Source organism: Podarcis tiliguerta, assembly GCF_965153285.1.
Source record: "Podarcis tiliguerta genome assembly, chromosome: 11".
NCBI lineage: Eukaryota > Metazoa > Chordata > Lepidosauria > Squamata > Lacertidae > Podarcis > Podarcis tiliguerta.
Genome location: NC_139544.1, coordinates 9,573,152 through 9,591,487, shown reverse-complemented (window position 1 = coordinate 9,591,487; position 18,336 = coordinate 9,573,152). Strand labels below are relative to the sequence as shown.

General features: G+C 44.6%; 1 protein-coding gene and 1 long non-coding RNA gene across 2 annotated transcripts; both read left to right on the top strand.

Annotated features, from left to right (window-relative positions):
* Window positions 1-403: 403 nt before the first annotated feature.
* LOC310660056 (protein FAM240C-like) lies at window positions 404-5,861 on the top strand. Its single transcript, XM_083404464.1, has 3 exons — window positions 404-514; window positions 606-758; window positions 5,107-5,861. The coding sequence occupies exons 1-3, from the start codon at window positions 423-425 to the stop codon at window positions 5,237-5,239; spliced, it is 378 nt and encodes a 125-aa protein (XP_083260590.1). The 5' UTR covers window positions 404-422; the 3' UTR covers window positions 5,240-5,861.
* A 1,975-nt stretch (window positions 5,862-7,836) lies between these two features.
* On the top strand, window positions 7,837-9,866 carry LOC310660190. Its single transcript, XR_014503288.1, has 2 exons — window positions 7,837-8,284; window positions 9,050-9,866. It is a non-coding gene; the product is annotated as an uncharacterized lncRNA (long non-coding RNA).
* Window positions 9,867-18,336: the final 8,470 nt, after the last annotated feature.

Sequence of the window (18,336 nt, the reverse complement as noted above, 5' to 3'; positions counted from 1 at the left end):
CACCCCTGCTATGAAATCTAATCTCTGTTGGCAGATAGGGCCGCATGATTGGTGTCATGTGTATTTATGAAGATGCTTCTTAAAATATAGAACAATCTTTAACCACTGTAGATCAGTGTGCAATTCCGAAGACACGTTCCTTAAGACGACAACGACAAGCTATCAATAAATCTGTGGAAAGAAGCATGTTCACTGAAAGTCCAGAAAGGAGGACATGCAAGGTGAAAAATGGCGCTCTATATTGCATATCAAGTTATACGACTCCCTCTAATAGCGAAGTCAGGTGGTGGGTGCTGACAACATTGTAGCCAAAACAGGGACTCTGAGAAACAAGAGCATGTCTTAGCATACACAAGGGAATTCAAAGCTTTGCAGAAGTACAAGAAAGCTTGACCCCCATAAAACTTCCTAATGAAGACTAAATGCACTTAGTACATGCAGAATGTCTGCCACTTGGCAGGGGAATGGAAAAATTTCCACAGGGGTATGTGAAAATTCTAATGGAGAGAGAAAGGTGGGGGAAACAGTTCACCATTTTCTTAGCACACATATTATTTCCTAAATTACCATTGAGAAGGTCTTCATATCTTTGCTTTGCTTTTCAGAAAAATGAATCAACATCTTGGCTCCAAACGCCGCGGTGTGGCAGTCCATGATGCCCGTGGCTTGAAGAACTTTTGGGAAGAAATCATTGAAGAAACACAGGCCAAGCAAAAAGAAGTTGAAGACTTCCAGTTAACCAGAAGTGCTTTGAATAAGTGAGTGGTTTTCTCTTACTTGCGTGGAAGCTGCCAAGCAAAAGACTGTAGGGTGTCCTCTAAAATGGGCATCTCCAATAGTTTTGCCCCTTAGAGTACATACCCTCCAGCATTTCTCCGATGAAAATAGGGACGTCCCATTCCATAGCAATGAATTTCCTATTTATACCCCACACATCTTACTGGGTTGCCCCAGCCACTCTGGGCAGCTTCCAACATATATAAAAAAACCATAATAAAACATTAAACATTAAAAAAAAATTCCCTATACAGGATTGTTTTCAGATGGCTCAGGGGGTGGATAACTCCACACCCTCCAACATTTCTCTGATGAAAATAGAGACATCCTACCATGCCCTCCGGACACAGGTGGCGCTGTGGTCTAAACCACTGAGCCTAGGGCTTGCCAATCAAAGGGTCGGTAGTTCAAATCCCCATGACGGGGTGAGCTCCCGTTGTTTGGTCCCTGCTCCTGCCAACCTAGCAGGTCAAAACCACATCAAAAGTGCAAGTAGATAAATAGGTACCGCTCCGGCGGGAATGTAAACGGCGTTTCCGTGCACTGCTCTGGTTCACCAGAAGCGGCTTAGTCATGCTGGCCACATGACCCAGAAACTGTCTGTGGACGAACGCCGGTTCCCTCGCCCAGTAAAGCTAGATGAGCACCGCAACCCCAGAGTCCACCGCAACTGGACCTAATGGACAGGGGTACCTTTACCTTTACCATGCCCTCCAACATTTCTCCAATGAAAATCGAGACATCCTAAGGAAAAGTGGGACATTCAAATCAGGATCAAATCAGAAACTGGGGTGGCTTCTCTAAGTCAGGGACGCTCCTGGAAAATAGGGACACCTAGAGGCTCTGAGAGTGTGCCAATGAGCACCAAACTCTCTGCAGTTCAATAATGAAAGAAGATGCCTTTTATGGAAGGTTTTCAAGAAGAGACAGGATGGGCATCTCTCAGGAATGCTTTTTCAGATGGTGAACCACCACCCCATCTCATCTGACCCACCAAGTCTTTTCCCCTGGCCTGCTGGCCTTGACTACGGTTGGAGATATTAATGGCTACAGTGGATGAAGGGCCTCTCACCTTGTCCTTTGCCTGCTGTCCTTGCTAGCCGATTAGAGGACTCCAAAAACTGGAAGGAATGCTCTAGCCTCCTCCAAAGTTTCCCCAGCTCTTCATTAGAAATTTCCACCACAACCAAATAACGCACAGAGGCTCCACTCAAAGTAACTTTTACAAATCATAATTCAAACAATGTTCATTTAATTCAACAGGCTAGATAGAGAGACTGACCTCCCTCCCGAGGGCAGCTGGTGATTATGAGCAAGCAGCAGCCTGAAGTGAAGACAAATATTCTCTTTATGTTCCCTGGGTTGTTGTAGTTAGCAAGTCGCACTTGGCCAAAGAGAGACTGTGCTTTGAATAAAGATATTCCCTGCTGATTAGACTGATTTTTAAGATCTTGACTATGCCCTCTTGAGAATGCCACTTTGACTACAGGGCACATCAAACTGAAAAAAAAATATTAAACAGTAATTTGCAATCTAAATTGGAAACAGAATGAAAATGACCACAGCCTTAAAAGGCCAGGCAATGCTTATTGAGACATTAAAGGAGGCAGGCAACAATACTCAGTGGTATATTGAGCAGTGACATTTCATTCTTGGCCTAGAATATTGGGTGCTTTCCATGCATAGTATTGCTGAGAAGTTAATCTGTCATCAATGGCCTTCAGTTATATTATCAACTGGTTCCACTCTTGGCGCTATACCCTAAAGGATCTTCAGCTTATTGCATTTTCACACTTGCGATTTTTAAAAGTACTTAGATTGTATGTTGATCATTGTCAAAAGCATTACGACATATTTTGCCAAAACTCCATAATTTTCTGCAATAATAGGTGTGGCACAATTTCACCATGGACACAGTCAGGTGGCTCTGTTTTCAGGGTTCAAGAGCTCCTAAGTTCTGGTCCCTGCTGTTCCGATTGTGTGGAGGGCTCCCGTCCACACTGGCCCTCAGAACTAATTGAAACCAACATTTCCCCAATGAAAATAGGGATGTCCCATTCCATAACAATAATTTTCCTATTTATACCCTACACATCTTACTGGGTTGCTCCAGCCACTCTGGGCAGCTTCCAGCATATATAAAAACATAATAAAACATTTTTTAAAAATAATAATTAAAAAACACACACACTTCCCTGTACAGAATTGTCTTCATACAGATTGGGAGTTGATCTGTATGTTCTGTATGTTCTTAACCCGAGGTAATATTTCTGGGTTAGCGGAGTCTGTAACCTGAAGCGTATGGAACCTGATGGGGAAGTAACCCGAGGTACCACTGTAATTGTTTATCTCTCTGACATCTGATGGGAGGGCATTCCACAGGGCGGGTGCCACTACCAAGAAGGCCCTCTGCCTGGTTCCCTGTAGCTTTGCTTCTCGCAATGAGGAAACCGCCAGAAGGCCTTTGGCACTGGACTTCAGTGTCCGGGCAGAACGATGGGGATGGAGACGCTCCTTCAGGTATACTGGGCCAAGGCCATTTAGGGCTTTAAAGGTCAACACCAATTCCTCTCCTAGAGGCTCAAAAAGATTACCTGCTCTGTCACCTGGAAATCCCCCAGAGCATTCAGGAATGCTTCAGGCTTCAAAAGTCTCCAGGGGTGGACCATCTCAATAAGTCCTCCATCCCTACAGGGTGAAAGTGTCGCCACAATAAATGGTCTGACTATGACAAGGAGGTCATTACAACTCTCCCCACTCCAGACCCCACCCCATGCAAAGAACAATCAATATATCTGTCTCTGTGCATTGTGCCAGCAATATATTGAGACATCTCCACAGTTGTAATGGGGACCGTGAAGTCTCAAGTTGGTCCCTTTAAGACAGTCACAGGAAGTCTACTGAAGTCCCGCAGGAAAATGGCCCTGAAGTTCTCCAACACCACTGTTGAGACTAGCTCCACCAGCTTGGGTAGGGAGAATACTGGACAGTGAGGATCACGGGCAGCACCCCTTTTCTATGTGTGGTCCAACACCAGGTGCAGGCCCTCAAGGGAGTCTCCTTGTGAGGGAGATATCATCCTTGTTGACTGCTACAGTGACTCCTCACTCACCGCCCCAACTGTCCAGACTGTTTTGATGCTGTGCTAAGTTCCCAGGTGGACACAGCTGAGTCAGATTAACGCCACCCAGCTCATCTATCCAGGTCTCAGTAATACAAATCAGCCAGCCCCATCATCCATGATCCAGCTGTGAATGGTAGAGATCTCACTATGGGCAGATCTGGCATTAAACAACTGAGTAAAATGGCAGACCAACCTAGATCTGGAAGGATGGATGGAAGGACTGGAAGTGGGGATTGCCTCCAACATCTGTTCCCTCTTCTCTTTACCTGTCCAGTTCGATCCCCTGCCATATCTCCCCCTGCCCATGCTTACCATCATAGCAGACCCCTAATTCTATTCCCCATAAGTATTTCCCAAGACTTATGCTGAAACACTCCACACACATCCGGTCACTTATTCTCCTGCTCCTCAATTGCAGACTCAATCTCCACTCACACCCCACTGCAAGGACTCAGTCCACACAATCCAATGCAGAGCCCAACAAAATCCAGCCTCTGGTCATTTCAAGAAAACACAATATATGTAGCCTTTGTAACAAATGTCAATACACTAGATTTTACTCCAGATTTTAATACCCTCGATCCTTTTGGCACTGGACTTTACTGACATTTTGTTTCTGTGCCTCAGCCACTTCGTCTGCAATCTATATCCTCCCTAAGAGATGTCTGCAGTGGGTGGGAATCTTTATCTTTCACTGGGACATTTTCTGTCAACCTGGTCGTACATTAAAAGTTCTATCAGGCATATGGAAAGTGTCTAGGCAACATTAAAACTGCATATTGTTGATTCAAACGGCATGCATATTATTTAGACAATTCACTGAGTTTTGTTTTGACAGGAGTAACATAAACAGCAGTCTGTGCTCACAGATTTCCTTGATGTCATTTCCAATGCATGCATTATATGATTTTTTCCTATGAGGCAGCAGTTAGGCTTCATCAGGGGAATACCCTGGGGAGAAGGTGGCATATATCTAATGACAGCATTTTCCCAGTTGTTTGACTCCTCTGGAATCTAGCAATGTCACCAGGTTTCACACTGATGATGAGCTATGCCATTAGTATTCTCTCTGTGTCCCCAGCCAGAAGGCTGGAGAGATACCTTTGCTAAATTAACACAAGACAAGTGCATTGGTGATGAAAGAAAAGGGACAGCATTGCTGGCGAGGGATTTCACTGATGAAAGCGTCTGTTCCTTGTCCCTAGGCTCCGACGTGAATGGACCCAGAGACTAGAAGGTCGCTTAAAGATGCTTCAGAAGACCAGCGAAAAGCCAAAACTTCAGAGCAGTCTATTGCCAATAGAAGCTTTTCAGCAGATTCATAAAACAGTAGCCTAACACTATTGCTGAAACGTAGGAGAGCATATCTTGCTAGCCCCACCGATTGGGCCTGGTTTTGATCTTGGATAAATCTGAACAGTAACTCCAATTACATCTATTCTGTAAATGAGCTGGTAAGAAAGAGATCTGTTTCAATTTGGTGGAGGCCAGATAACAGCGAAATAATTTACATTAGCTGTTAAAACATTGTGATCTATTTTCAACTGTATCATTAGGTCAGTGCGTATAGAATTATATTAATTGCTTCTAGCATTTATAAGGCATTATATGGATTGAAAGCTGTTATTTATCTAGTACAAAATAGTGAGGTTGACAATGAACATGTCACTTGAGCCTAAAATCCTAACCCCATTTACCTGGGAATAAGCCCTGTGGAAGTTAATGGAACTTACTTCTAAGTAGGCATGTATAGAATTCCACTGGAAATGTGGCAGACAATATAGTTCTTTGGCGTTTTTTCAAATGTTTGGAATTGTTAAGGTTGAAGCAAGTTTAGTTTTGAGGAAAATAAACAATCTTCTTGCAGGTCTGTATTGGAAATGATAAAATACCCCCCAGAATTGCATTTTTTTCGCATTCAGACCCCAGCTGAATCACGGCAAGAGAGAAAAGTTTATTAAGCAACTTTTGCTGCTTATTGAATTTCTTCAAGGAGATGAGGAAGTCATCATAAATATATTTTAAGGGCTCTTTTTTTAAAAAAAAAAAAACAACAACAAACCAGTAAGGGAAGAAGAGTTGTGGATCGGTTTCCTTGCAATGGCCTGGTTCACAACACAGTTTTCCAAATTAAGGCTTACTGGGACCACAGGAATGTGTGGTAGACTGCTGGAAAAGAGCTCACAGCTGCTTCCCCTTGGTGGAATCTACACACATATTAAAAACGCTGTGAAAATGCCTTTTTAAAAACGTTTTGAAAAATACATTTGATTTGGCATAGCTCATTGTTGCCATCTAGTGTCACATTTGTATATTGCATTTTACAACACTTTTAAAACATTTTATTTGCAGCTGTATAGCTGAGTCCCCTGTCTTTTTTACTGCTACACCGCACTGAGCTAAGCCACGTTGTGTCATCCAAATCCAGACTTGTGCCATAGATCTCTCCTCCTCACTAACTATGAGCTATGGCCAAGGGCTGCTCTTAACAACAAGTTCCAGTTCATACTACATGCCAAAACAAGCCTTCACTTAGCCTAGCACAGTGCCAAAGCTAAAAGGGATAGGGTGGAATCAAGTAGCTACAAGCTCCCAGACGTAGCCAGGATCCGGCCATTGGAAACAGTGTCTGGGTGGAAATCACTGAAATGTCAGGGAAAATCTGGACATATTGCAACCCATGTCAGAAGTGTAGATTTTGGCAATTTCCCTTAAAAATAGCTCAAAAGCTTCTTCTTCTTTGCAAAAACAGCACAACAGATTTGGTCAAAAGTTAAAAAAAAGGTGAACAACTTTGCCCCCCCCCTCCAAAAAAAAGCTCAACAGTACTGCTCTACTTGATGCCAGAGTGGGGCTCACAATTCAGTGAAACAATGTTGAGCGGCAAGGGTGGGGGATGTGTGGCCCTGAAGATGCTGTTGGACTTCAACTCCCATCATCCTTTGCCATTGGTTTGCTAGCTGGGGCTGGTGAGAGTTGTAGTTCAACAACATCTGGAAGACCATAGGTTCCCCCGTTGTATTGGATCTGTGAGGGAAGCAGGAGAGCTGCTTGTCTGGGAGTTGTGGTAGATAAGAAACAGAGTGACTACTGGTGACTGGTCAAAGCACATGTAAGAGCATCATCAGGGCCATTATGGGAAGTGAAGCACTTCCAGATTATGGCAACTCAAGGCACAGGCAAGAGCTGTGTCGGAAAACAGGCAGAGGGTCAATGTTAGGTCAGCAGTTCACAGTTGGAGCCAGCTCAAGGAAGGCATAGATGGGAACTCGGGAAAATGGTGGGCAATTGGGAAAGGAAGTAAGAAGAGAGAGAAAGAAAGTAGACATTTGGTTGTTAGAGAAATCTTGCTCAGAGTGGAGAGAGGAAAGGTGGAAATGGGGGGGGGGATATTTCAGTTAAAAACATTTTTAAATTGCTTAATGTGAAAAACTCTAAGTGGTATATGTTATATACTGAAGTTCTCACCCTGGGCCAGCAGGGGGATACTGTAGATAGTTTTCACTCAGGTCCACATATGCAAATAAGGGATTGAAAGTGACGTTCAGTGATTGGATAGTTACAGAAAGTTGTTACTGTTGCGTTGTAGTGGAGCTCTATATAAACAGGCTTATATAGTTCAGTTCAGTTCAGTTCAGTTCTGTTCTGGCCTGTGAATAAACAAGAGCTGTTTGAAGAATCGCTGTGTCATCTGATATGTTCACCCACAACTTAACAGTATAAACAATAGAACCATATTGGTGCTGTGGTATAAACCGCTGAGCCTCTTGGGCTTGCTGATTGTAAGGTTGGCAGTTCAAATTGCTGCAACAGAGTGAGCTCCCGTTGCTCTGTCCCAAACCTAGCAGTTTGAAAGCACACCAGAACAAGTAGATAAATAGGTACTGTTGTGGCAGGAAGGTAAATTGTGTTTCTGTGTGCTCTGGTGGTCTTCTGTGCACCAGGAGCAGTTTAGTCATGCTGGCCACATGACCTGGAAAAGCTGTCTGTGGAAAAACAGCGGCTCCCTTGGCCTGAAAGCAGAGATGAGTGCCATAATCCCATAGTCCTTTGGCTGGACTTAACTGCCCAGGGGTCCTTTCCTTTTACCTTTTATCTATGGTTAGAGAAAACCTTGGGGTAAGGCTACATCTTTACCAAATGCAAAGCCCCGTTGCATATCTGGGCGGTTGTGTGGAGAGACTCTCCTCCTTCAAATTCCTGGGAGTTTACCTTAGTGAAGACCTCACTTGGAAAAAACAGTATAACTCAGGTGGTCAGGAAGGCCCAACAGAGACTCCATTTCCTTAGGGTCTTGCGAAAGAACAATGTTAAACAATAATTGATGACCTCCTTCTACCGGTCCACAATCGAAAGTGTCCTCTCACATTGTATCACAGTGTGGTACTGTCAGGGGTTCAGGAGCAGAGTCACAGGAGAGGGAGGAAACGGAGAGCGAGGGGGAGGAGTCGGAAGGAAATGTCAGCGACGACAGTAGTCCGAGGTCTCTGAGTCTCTCCAGTGACTCGGAGGATTCACAGAAAGGGGCCCCCATGGTCAGGGCAAGGGGAGTGCCCAGGGGGACACCTCGGGAAGAAGGGGCCAGAGGGGACTCAGAGAGTAGCAGCTGGAAATCCGGACCAGCGTCCCCCCCAGAGTGCAGTAGGGGGGAGGAGTCCAAGGCATCGGGATCAGGGAGCGCGCAGGCAGAGGGAGGACGTGAGGCAGGAGTGACCACACCCTCGTCAGGGAGCGAGGAAACGGTCATCCGGAAAGTTAAACGCGCGCGCGCGCCAAGTTCAAATGTACAGGAGGGCGGCAAGGTGGGCAGCCCGGGTAGGGAGCCAGGTCCTAAAGCCCGCCGAAGAGAGGAGGAGGAGTCAGAGGGGTCAAGCTCTGCGTCGGAAGAGTCCAGGAGGAATGAGACCCCGGGGGGTAGTAAGACCCAGAGGAAGAGAGAGAGAAGGAAGAGGTGGAGTAAGATTAGAGTCTTAAGCTGGTGCACAGGGGGCGGAGACCCAGACAGAGCTTCGCCGGTCTAAAGTCCAGATGTAGAGCTGGGACGCTGAGACTTGTAAATGGAGACTATTCTTCAATAAAGACTTTGATACTGTACTATCGGCTAGCGTTGGTCCTTGGTGAGCTGGGACCCGGAGCCAGCTCTGACAGGTACGTTGGCTTGACTGCCACGGACAGAAAGTCTTTACAGAGGGTGGTGAACACAGCACATGATTTCATGGGCTGTTCCCTGAGCCCGCTAGATGACATCGCAAGGGATCCTTGCCTTAGGAGAGCAAAAAAAATTCTCAGGGACGATTCACTCCCCGGCTAGCACCTCTTTAATCTTCTACCCCCGGGCAGGAGATATAGAAGTATATTCAGCCGTACCAACAGGCTAAAAAACAGTTTCTATCTGTGGGCCGTTAGGCTGCTGAATGGAAAATAATATAGTGCAACTGACTTTCGGGGTTGGTGTGTTGTGCGACAAGCACACAGAGTGCAATGAGATTGAGTGTGTGGGGGGGGAAGGAGGCTTGGTTAATTTCATTGTACACAAGTTGTACATTGACAATAAAGGGATGATGATGATGATGATGATGATGATGCCTGAAGCCACCAGGGCTTGCCCACCCATGAGGGCAGCAGATCCTGATGTAAATCTTTACTCCATCTTTGCTCCTGATGAAGATCTTCATTCAGCCGTTCTTCCCTGGGGGGCGAGGGGGAAGCCATTTGCCTATGGTGTGGAACAGATTAAAATTAACGCCAAGAATGCCTGTGTAATTGAGCAGGGAAATTTTAGCATGGCACATTTACAGAAAGCTATGCAGAATGATATTTGCAGTCAAGCCTCTTGATGAAAGATACAATTTTGATTTCTTCTTCTGGGCAACTCATTTTGAAATATTCAATATAATAATGATAAAGAACTTATGTATGCTTACATGTGTTTGTCTCCTGCTTAAGTAAAAGATTATGAACAACATTTGGGTTTTCTGCTTCTTCCTCTTTTTAAATTCAGAATCCAGGGCATTCTCCTTACTAATAGTTATGGATGACATTAATGCACTAACATTTTTTAAATGGGACACTTTGTCAATAGAATCAATAGAAGCAGAAAGCTTTTTTGTCAGACATTATCATCAGTTAAGCCTTGATGGGAAGAGTCATTCTACGTTTCTACTCTCAAGTTAAGCAGCGTGAAGGCATGGGGAGATTTTGAAAGCAGCAAGTGACAGAATACAACTTTAAAGGAAAGGAAGGAAGATGGTAGATGATAGAGATGATAGATAGATAGATAGATAGATGATAGATAGATAGATAGATAGATAGATGATAGATAGATAGATAGATAGATAGATATAGATAGATATAGATAGATAGATGATAGATACATAGATGATAGATAGATAGATGATAGATAGATAGATAGATAGATAGATAGATGATAGATAGATAGATAGATAGATATAGATATAGATAGATAGATATAGATAGATGATAGATGATAGATAGATAGATAGATAGATAGATGATAGATGATAGATGATAGATGATAGATGATAGATGATAGATAGATATAGATATAGATAGATGATAGATAGATATTTTACTATCATGGATTCATCCAAGGAGCTTACTCTGAAGTTAGGAATCTGCTGGAGATTTCTCAGCATTCTAATTTGACAACAGTTTGGCTGTTCTTAAGGGAGAAACATGCCAATTGTTAAACCAGCTCAAAATAAATCAATGTGCAGATGTGCCGAGAGTCACAGAATGGGAGGAGCCAAAAAAGAGCATTAGCTTACAAGAGAAGCCCATCTCCTTACTATTATTTCCCACCCCACCAAACAGGAATATTTCCCCCCTCTTCCTGCACGGTCATCATTCCACTGATGATCGTGGGGAAAGATTTGGTCATAGCATTGCTTTAGCTTGCCTGACAGTGGTGGCAGGACTTATTTCACCACTATTTCACCCAAGTCACTGTGGCTATGAATGAACCAGCCTACTACAATTGAATCAGGTGGTTCCCTAGACCGGATGGGTGGGAGATCACCTGCTCTTGATTGGGTTACACTTCCTCTGAAGAAGCAAGTTTGTAGCCTGGAGGTTCTCCTGGATCCACTGCTGTCGCTCAAGGCTCAGGTGGCCTCAGTGGCCCAAACTGCCTTTCATCAGCTTCAGCTGGTGGCCAGGTTATGCCCCTATTTGGACAGGGATAGCCTGACACGCAGGGTAAATTAATAACACAGAGTCTTCTTCAGTAAAAGAACAAAAGCTTTACTGAGTTAAAATAAACTTGTTTGCAAATAACAGCATAGTGAACAGAAGATTAAACTAGCTTCAGAGCATACACAGAGTTTCCACAGAGCACAGGCTCCAAAACACTCTCACAGATACACACACTGAGATTGAATCTGCCGGCAAGCAGATACAATACTTATACAGGGAATGAGTCCTCCTCAAGATGAGTCACAGTGATTCAGCATGCTGAATGATTCTGCAGCTTTTCAGCATTTCACAACATTTCTAGACTCCTTTACTGCTTCCTTTACTGCTTCTGCTCTCAAATACCTTTGTCACATGACATAGCCTGCCAAGGTTAGATTCCTGCAATGCATACATAGGGCTGCCTCTGAAGACGGTTCGGAAACTTCAGCTAGTGCAGAATTCAGTGGCCAGGTTGTTCACCAGAGCAAGATGGTTTGAACATATTACACCGATCCGGGCCCAATTTAAAGTGTTAAGTTGTGGGTGAACATATCAGATGACACAGCGATTCTTCACCTTTAGGCTCCAGGCAAAAACATTCCTTTTTAACCAGGCCTTTGGTTGATTTGATTGACATCCTATGCCTTTTTAAAATGTGGATTTTTTTGAGAGGGAGTTATTGGGTTGTTGTTACTTTTGTTTTCAATGTGTATTTTGTGGTTTTATATTTTGATTTTATTCTGTGAACCACCTTGAGACCTACGGGCATAGTGTGGTATATAAAGAAGAAGAAGAAGAAGAAGAAGAAGAAGAAGAAGAAGAAGAAGAAGAAGAAGAAGAGTATACACACACTTACTTTTCAAGGCAGAGGAATAACATCCATATTGATACAGCAGATGGCATAGTGGCTTGCTGCCCATTTGCCTGTAGCACAGATAATTTTATTGATTAACACTGATTAATTTTATTGACAGAGGCTTTTCATAGCTAACTATGTAGGTGAGTAATCACCTGTGTCTATTTCAATGTTTTAAACGGGACACTTTCTTATTTAAAGTAATTGTAGAGGCTTCTTGCCACCTTTTTATTAAGTGAGGCTCAGCAAGAAACCTCACATAGCATGGATGAATGCAGACCACGGATTGCAGATAGAATTGGAGCCCCTCCAGAGTAATCGTTGTCAACAGGTCCCCCAAGAGCTGACTTTACCATTTAGATTTCAGAGCTGGCTGACAGATATGAAAAATTACTTATGCTGTAAACAGACAACCTACTGTTAAGAACACTGAAGAGTCTCATGAGTGTTATTTATTCTTGCAGCTACAAAGAATACGTTCCATTATTAATCAAGTTCTTGATAACATTCATTACAGACAGCTGTATGCCTGTAACTAGTGTGAAGGCCTAAATGGCACTCATTTCTAATCAAAAGGCAGCTCCAGAGATTTCTGAAGGCATGCTTATTAGACATGATGCCTCTCTCCCCCAGTACATAAACAGCAGAGAGGGCAGCTCTCCATTTCATAATTTACACTGAATTCTGAATGGGTGGCCACTACCTCAACACATCCCAGTTTAGCATGTTAGGGGGATGTCTCTCAGACCCTCCAAGTGTTCCTAGTTTCCACGGACAGTCCTAGATTTACAGAAGCCATCCCAGTTTCTGATTTGACCCCGGAATGTCCCGCTTTTCCTTAGGATGTACCTATTTTCACCAGTAGTGATGTATGGAAGTGAGAGCTGGACCATAAAGAAGGCTGATCGCCAAAGAATTGATGCTTTTGAATTATGGTGCTGAAGGAGACTCTTGAGAGTCCCATGGACTGCCAGAAGATCAAACCTATCCATTCTGAAGGAAATCAGCCCTGAGTGCTCACTGGAAGGACAGATCCTGAAGCTGAGGCTCCAATACTTTGGCCACTTCATGAGAAGAGAAGACTCCCTGGAAAAGACCCTGATGTTGGGAAAGATTGAGGGCACAAGGAGAAGGGGACATCAGAGGACAAGATGGTTGAACAATGTTCTCGAAGCTACCAGCTTGAGTTTGACCAAACTGCGGGAGGCAGTGGAAGACAGGAGTGCCTGGTGTGGTCTGGTCCATGGGGTCACGAAGAGTCGGACACGACTAAACAACAACAACTTATTTTCATCAGAGAAATCTCGGAGGAGATGAGTTTATGCGACCCCCCAACCCAAGGAGATAAGTAACTATACAACCTTTAGAAGACATCTGAAGGCAGCCCTGCACTGGGAAGTTTTTTAAAAACATGTTTAATGTTTTATTATGTTTTTATATTTGTTGGAAGCTGCCCAGAGTGGCTGGAGCAACCCAGTCAGATGGGCGGGGAATAAATAATAAAATTCATATGATTATTACCATTATGGAATAGGCACCCCTATTTTCATCAGAGAAACGTTGGAGGATATGGTCTCTGCTTCTAGCAGGAGTTGATGAAGGAAGGGAACAGCATTCCATTATCTGAGATTACCAATCAACAGATATATATGTCTGTCTACAGCAGCCATACAACCCCGCTTACTATGAGCGGTAGCTCAGTAGCACGCTTTGCATGCAGGACGTCCCAGGCTCAATCCCCCCAGATGTCCAGGCAGGGCTGATAGTGACCGCCTTCTGAAATCTTGGAGAGCTGCTACCAGACAGTGCAGACAAATGGGATCCTCATAACAGAGGGTCCTGGTTGCGCTCAGGACCCAAGAGCTCACCTGACAGAGTTAAAATGAGGGGGGGGAGGAACAGGAAGTCCTGGCCATTCCCCTGGGATCACGCCAGGTGGTTTTAGCCAATAGCCAGAAGGTGTCATGATCCCAGCGGCAGCGTGACACAAGTGGGACACTTGCTTCGCACTGTTGAACTCCCGTCCACCCTCCCTAGTTTAGGTAGAGTCGCTTGGCCTTGCTTTGGTTTGGGTCGCCTGTTTTGGAACAGGGGCTGGGTAGGATTTTTTTCCATTTGGCAGACTGGCTTTAGCCATTTGGTTTTCGCCTACCCCTTAGCAAATCGTCACAACTTGTAAGGTGGTGGTTAGGCATTGGCTCAGTTGGACTGTGGGGAGGGGAGGTGCGGCCATCACCTGCCCCTCCAGGAACTGAGTATCCCGTTAAAGGAATCTGGGGGTCCTGGATCTCGTCTGAAGTCCACTTGAGGGGCTAGGGCCCTGCCAGGACCACAGGAACCCCGGGGTTGGTCCTCATCGACCTTGCTCCCTCGTTTGGTTTTTTCCATTGGACGATCACCCTGAGAGGTGTAGTCAGTTATAGTGGGGAGTGAATGCCTAAGCCAATACCGCTCACGTGATTGTATTTCAATAAAGTTGTGGCCAAAATTTGCCCCAAAACTTAAACTAATATAAGTGTCCATGTGTATTTATTTTGGGGGTGGGTCTTGGGGCTCAAGACGCAATACTGAGCTAGATTGAGTAATGGCTCTGACTCAGTGTAAGGCAGCTTCCTCCCTGCATAAATTCTGTGCAATTTAAATCATATTCATCTCCGCTTCCTGTTTAACAAACTCGGCCTCTAGTGATGCAACACTTCTGGAACCATTCCTTTATTTTGTCGCATCCCGCACAACCACGATTCTTGGAAATGGGAACGGGGAAAGGCTGGCAAGTGTGTTAGAATTCCTGCTCCATGGTTACAGTCATGGGATTGTTGTCTATCACATGACGGTATATATTTTGACTCCACAAAGTGGGAAGTGACGGAGACAGGATGTTTGTGTTACTGTGTTCTAAGAAGTGGGACTATTGTCCTTTGTTCTTTCTCTTTGCTGACTGATGCTAGAGAGAGAGGGAGCCATGTTGCAGTGCTCCGTGTGTGTTTATATGTAAATAAAGTAGATTAGCCAAAATGCTGAGTTGCTGAGGTCTGTTACACCACTGCAAAGACTCTGCGGATCCCTAAGTGTGCCGATGTCTGTTGGCATCGGTCGCTGTGATGTTCAGGCTGAAGAAAGCTAATGAAGCTTTTGACCAGGAGGGAGAGAACATGCCAGTCAGGCATGTGTCTTTGCCAGGGTCCTACTCGAGTGCAGGCTGAGCTCCTGACAAAGTGCTTGTGGAAGGGGACGAGCCGTCTCTGTGTGCAGGCATTGGGATTCTTCCAGCTGACCCTGCGTGCTGCTGTGCCAGCGCTGTGGCACCTAAATGGGCCATTAAAGCAGCCATCTGTAATAATGTGATTAACCGCAGCTACAATAAGCATACAAGACAGCTTAAATGATCTCAGCCACCGCAGTTGTCATCCATTCTCTCAAATAAACACCTAATAACGTGGAACTAAGTCACTTCAGGTTCCATTTATGCTATAGACAGCTGCACTTGTGACAGATATTCAGCATTTTCCAGACTAATGACCCAATTAGGGCACGTATTGGGGGGGGGGGTTGACAGTTGATTGGAACATTGTTCAGAAAGGGTTTGAGGGTGTAACCAACATGCTTGGAAAGTTTAATGCTTTGACAATAAATTTTAAATGATAGATTTTCAAGATTTCTATCTTGGGCCAAGTATGACCCAATCTAAAAGAAAGCCACTTATTTCCTTAAAGTGTGTCAACAATATTGTTTATTTATTTATTTCCTAAAAGTTATATACCATTTGATTGCTTTCCAAAAATCCACCTCAAGCCATTTAGGAAAAATATATCCTTAAAAACCATTTTCAGAACTAATAATAACATTTCCAGTGTTCCAGATATAAAGATATAATATTAATTCCAAAATTCACTCACCTCTCTATTTGCCTATTAGTTCTGTGGCCAAAATCCTTGTTTTCTCATGTTCTAACACTTGTGATACATCTTCATCACGGACATTAAATTCTTCTTGTTTCATAAACTGAACTCCCCAAAAGAAAAAGAAAAATATCTCCAAACAATACAATAATGTTTTCTACTGCATTAACTGTCAGGAGTGCTCTGATGGTGTTTCCTGCTTGGCAGGGGGTTGGACTCGATGGCCCTTGTGGTCTCTTCCAACTCTATGATTCTATGAACTGTCCAGAATAGGTTTGTTTTGCATCAGAGAGAAGCAGTGGGGGTCATTCAATGATGCGAAATCTGCTCCGAATGAAAATGACATGATACATTGTACAGGACAATAGTCTTCAACTTTTCTGAAACTGGGTTGACCCTAACCTTCCATGTGAGACCACTTCTGGTGACACCCATTTTATGATACATGCACAAAATATACACACCATAAGTTGTCTTTTGATTTGCATCCTGCTTCTTCTCCTGACAGCAGAAAGTTGAGAGAAGCAGAAATAACTAGGAAAAGAAGATGTTGGCAGCAGTGCTGTGGCAACAGTCCACCAGCTGAAGACCAATTATATGACAGATGTTCAGGCAACATTTTTTCTACTGAAATCTTACTCTTCAAAGGAGCTCTCGTTGTAGCCTCCGACAACCCTTTCAGGTCCGTTGTGTTCAAGAAACAGTTTAAGATCTAGGCCAATTTTTTTTTAATGAAGACATTTGGAAGAGGCGGAAAAGCAAGCACAATTTGCCCTTGTGCAACAAAATGGCGTCCAGCATTCAAAAACCCCCTCAGCTTGCATTAACTAGCCACACACAAGGCATGCAAGCTTCACCCCCCAGTCGTTCTTAGACTTCTTATTGGGTGAGCAACACAGCCAAGTAACACAGTTGGAGCCTCCCTCCTCCCTGGCCGGCAGGGAGGGAGGGAGAGTAGCTGCTTCCTTTGAAATTTAAGGGACATCATTTAAGGTACATTTAACGGACATCTATCAATAAGGGGCAGCAGCGGGACATGGCGCTGGAATAAGGGACTGTCCCTTCAAATAAGGGACACTTGACAGCTATGGTGCTCACTGGAAGGACAGATCCTGAAGCTGAGGCTCCAGTACTTTGGCCACCTCAGAAGAAGAGAAGACTCCCTGGAAAAGACCCTGATGCTGGGAAAGATTGAGGGCACAAGGAGAAGGGGACAACAGAGGACGAGATGGTTAGACAGTGTTCTCAAAGCTACCAGCATGAGTTTGAACATGAGTTTGACAGTGGAAGACAGGAGTGCCTGGCGTGCTCTGCTCCATGGGGTCACGAAGAGTTGGACACAACTAAATGACTAAACAACAACAACAAGGGGAAATGGGATATTCCAGGATCAGATCAGAAACTGGGATGGCTTCTCTAAATTAGAGACATCCCTGGAAAATAGGGACACTTGGAGGGTCTGTGCTAAGGCATGTTTGGGTCCAGGGTCCAAGGTCCAGGGTCCAGGGTCATTTTTCTCCAGAAACAAGTGCAGCGGGTGCCATCAAAAGTGTTCCTAACCAGAGTTTCTGTCTGAACATTCAGGAGCAAAGCTGGGTCCAGGAGCGGTCCCACGCTGCATTATCAAAGAGGAGAGAAACCCGATCCAGAACAAGCTGACTCCCGATCACGGGGTCATTTCCTGACCAAAAGCACTTCTGCCTTGTCCAGATTAAGTTTCACATTGTTCGCCTACATCCTGCCCATCAATGACTCCAGACAACAGTTCAATACTTCCACAGCCTTCCCGGTCGGAGATTTGCTGTACGCGAGATGAACCAAGGACAAGCAGGGCTGCAGGAAGCCCGGCCTACCCCTTTTGAAACTGAATCTGCCTTGCGTTTTCGTGAGTGCTAATTTAGGGGGTGGGAGAAATTATATGGTTTAACTTGGGATTACGACTCTCCAGCAATGATCCCTCCCCAAAGGCCTGAGACCGGACAAAAATCTTTACTAGATCCCTAAAAATAAAGTTTACGACACACTGTACAGCTGTAGGGCTGTTCAGCTACAAGTGACAGATTCAGCCAGGCAAATACAGCCAACGATCAAATATTGTGAGGCGCTTTCACTGAAATAGATTATCTGAAGGGCACACCAAGGAGCACATTCAGACAGCTTTTGAAAAAAGAGGATGCCTTATTTTGCGCAGTTAAAGGTAAAGGTAAAGGGACCCCTGACCATGAGGTCCAGTCGTGACCGACTCTGGAGTTGCGGCACTCATCTCGCTTTATTGGCCAAGGGAGCTGGCGTACAGCTCCTGGGTCATGTGGCCAGCATGACTAAGCCGCTTCTGGCGAATCAGAGCAGTGCACGGAAATGCCATTTACCTTCCCGCTGGAGTGGTACCTATTTATCTACTTGCATTTTGACATGCTTTCCTGCCAACTGCTAGGTTGACATGCTTTCCTGCCAACTGCTAGGTTGGCAGGAGCAGGGAACGAGCA

What these genes read in the sequence shown, in the direction of transcription:
- LOC310660056 (XM_083404464.1), top strand. Translation starts at nt 423, where the DNA reads ATGCACTTAGTACATGCAGAATGTCTGCCACTTGGCAGGGGAATGGAA. An exon ending in ATTCTAATGGAGAGAGAAAG is followed by an intron (nt 515 to 605) that starts GTGGGGGAAACA and finishes TTTGCTTTTCAG; the next exon opens with AAAAATGAATCAACATCTTG. An exon ending in ACCAGAAGTGCTTTGAATAA is followed by an intron (nt 759 to 5,106) that starts GTGAGTGGTTTT and finishes CCTTGTCCCTAG; the next exon opens with GCTCCGACGTGAATGGACCC.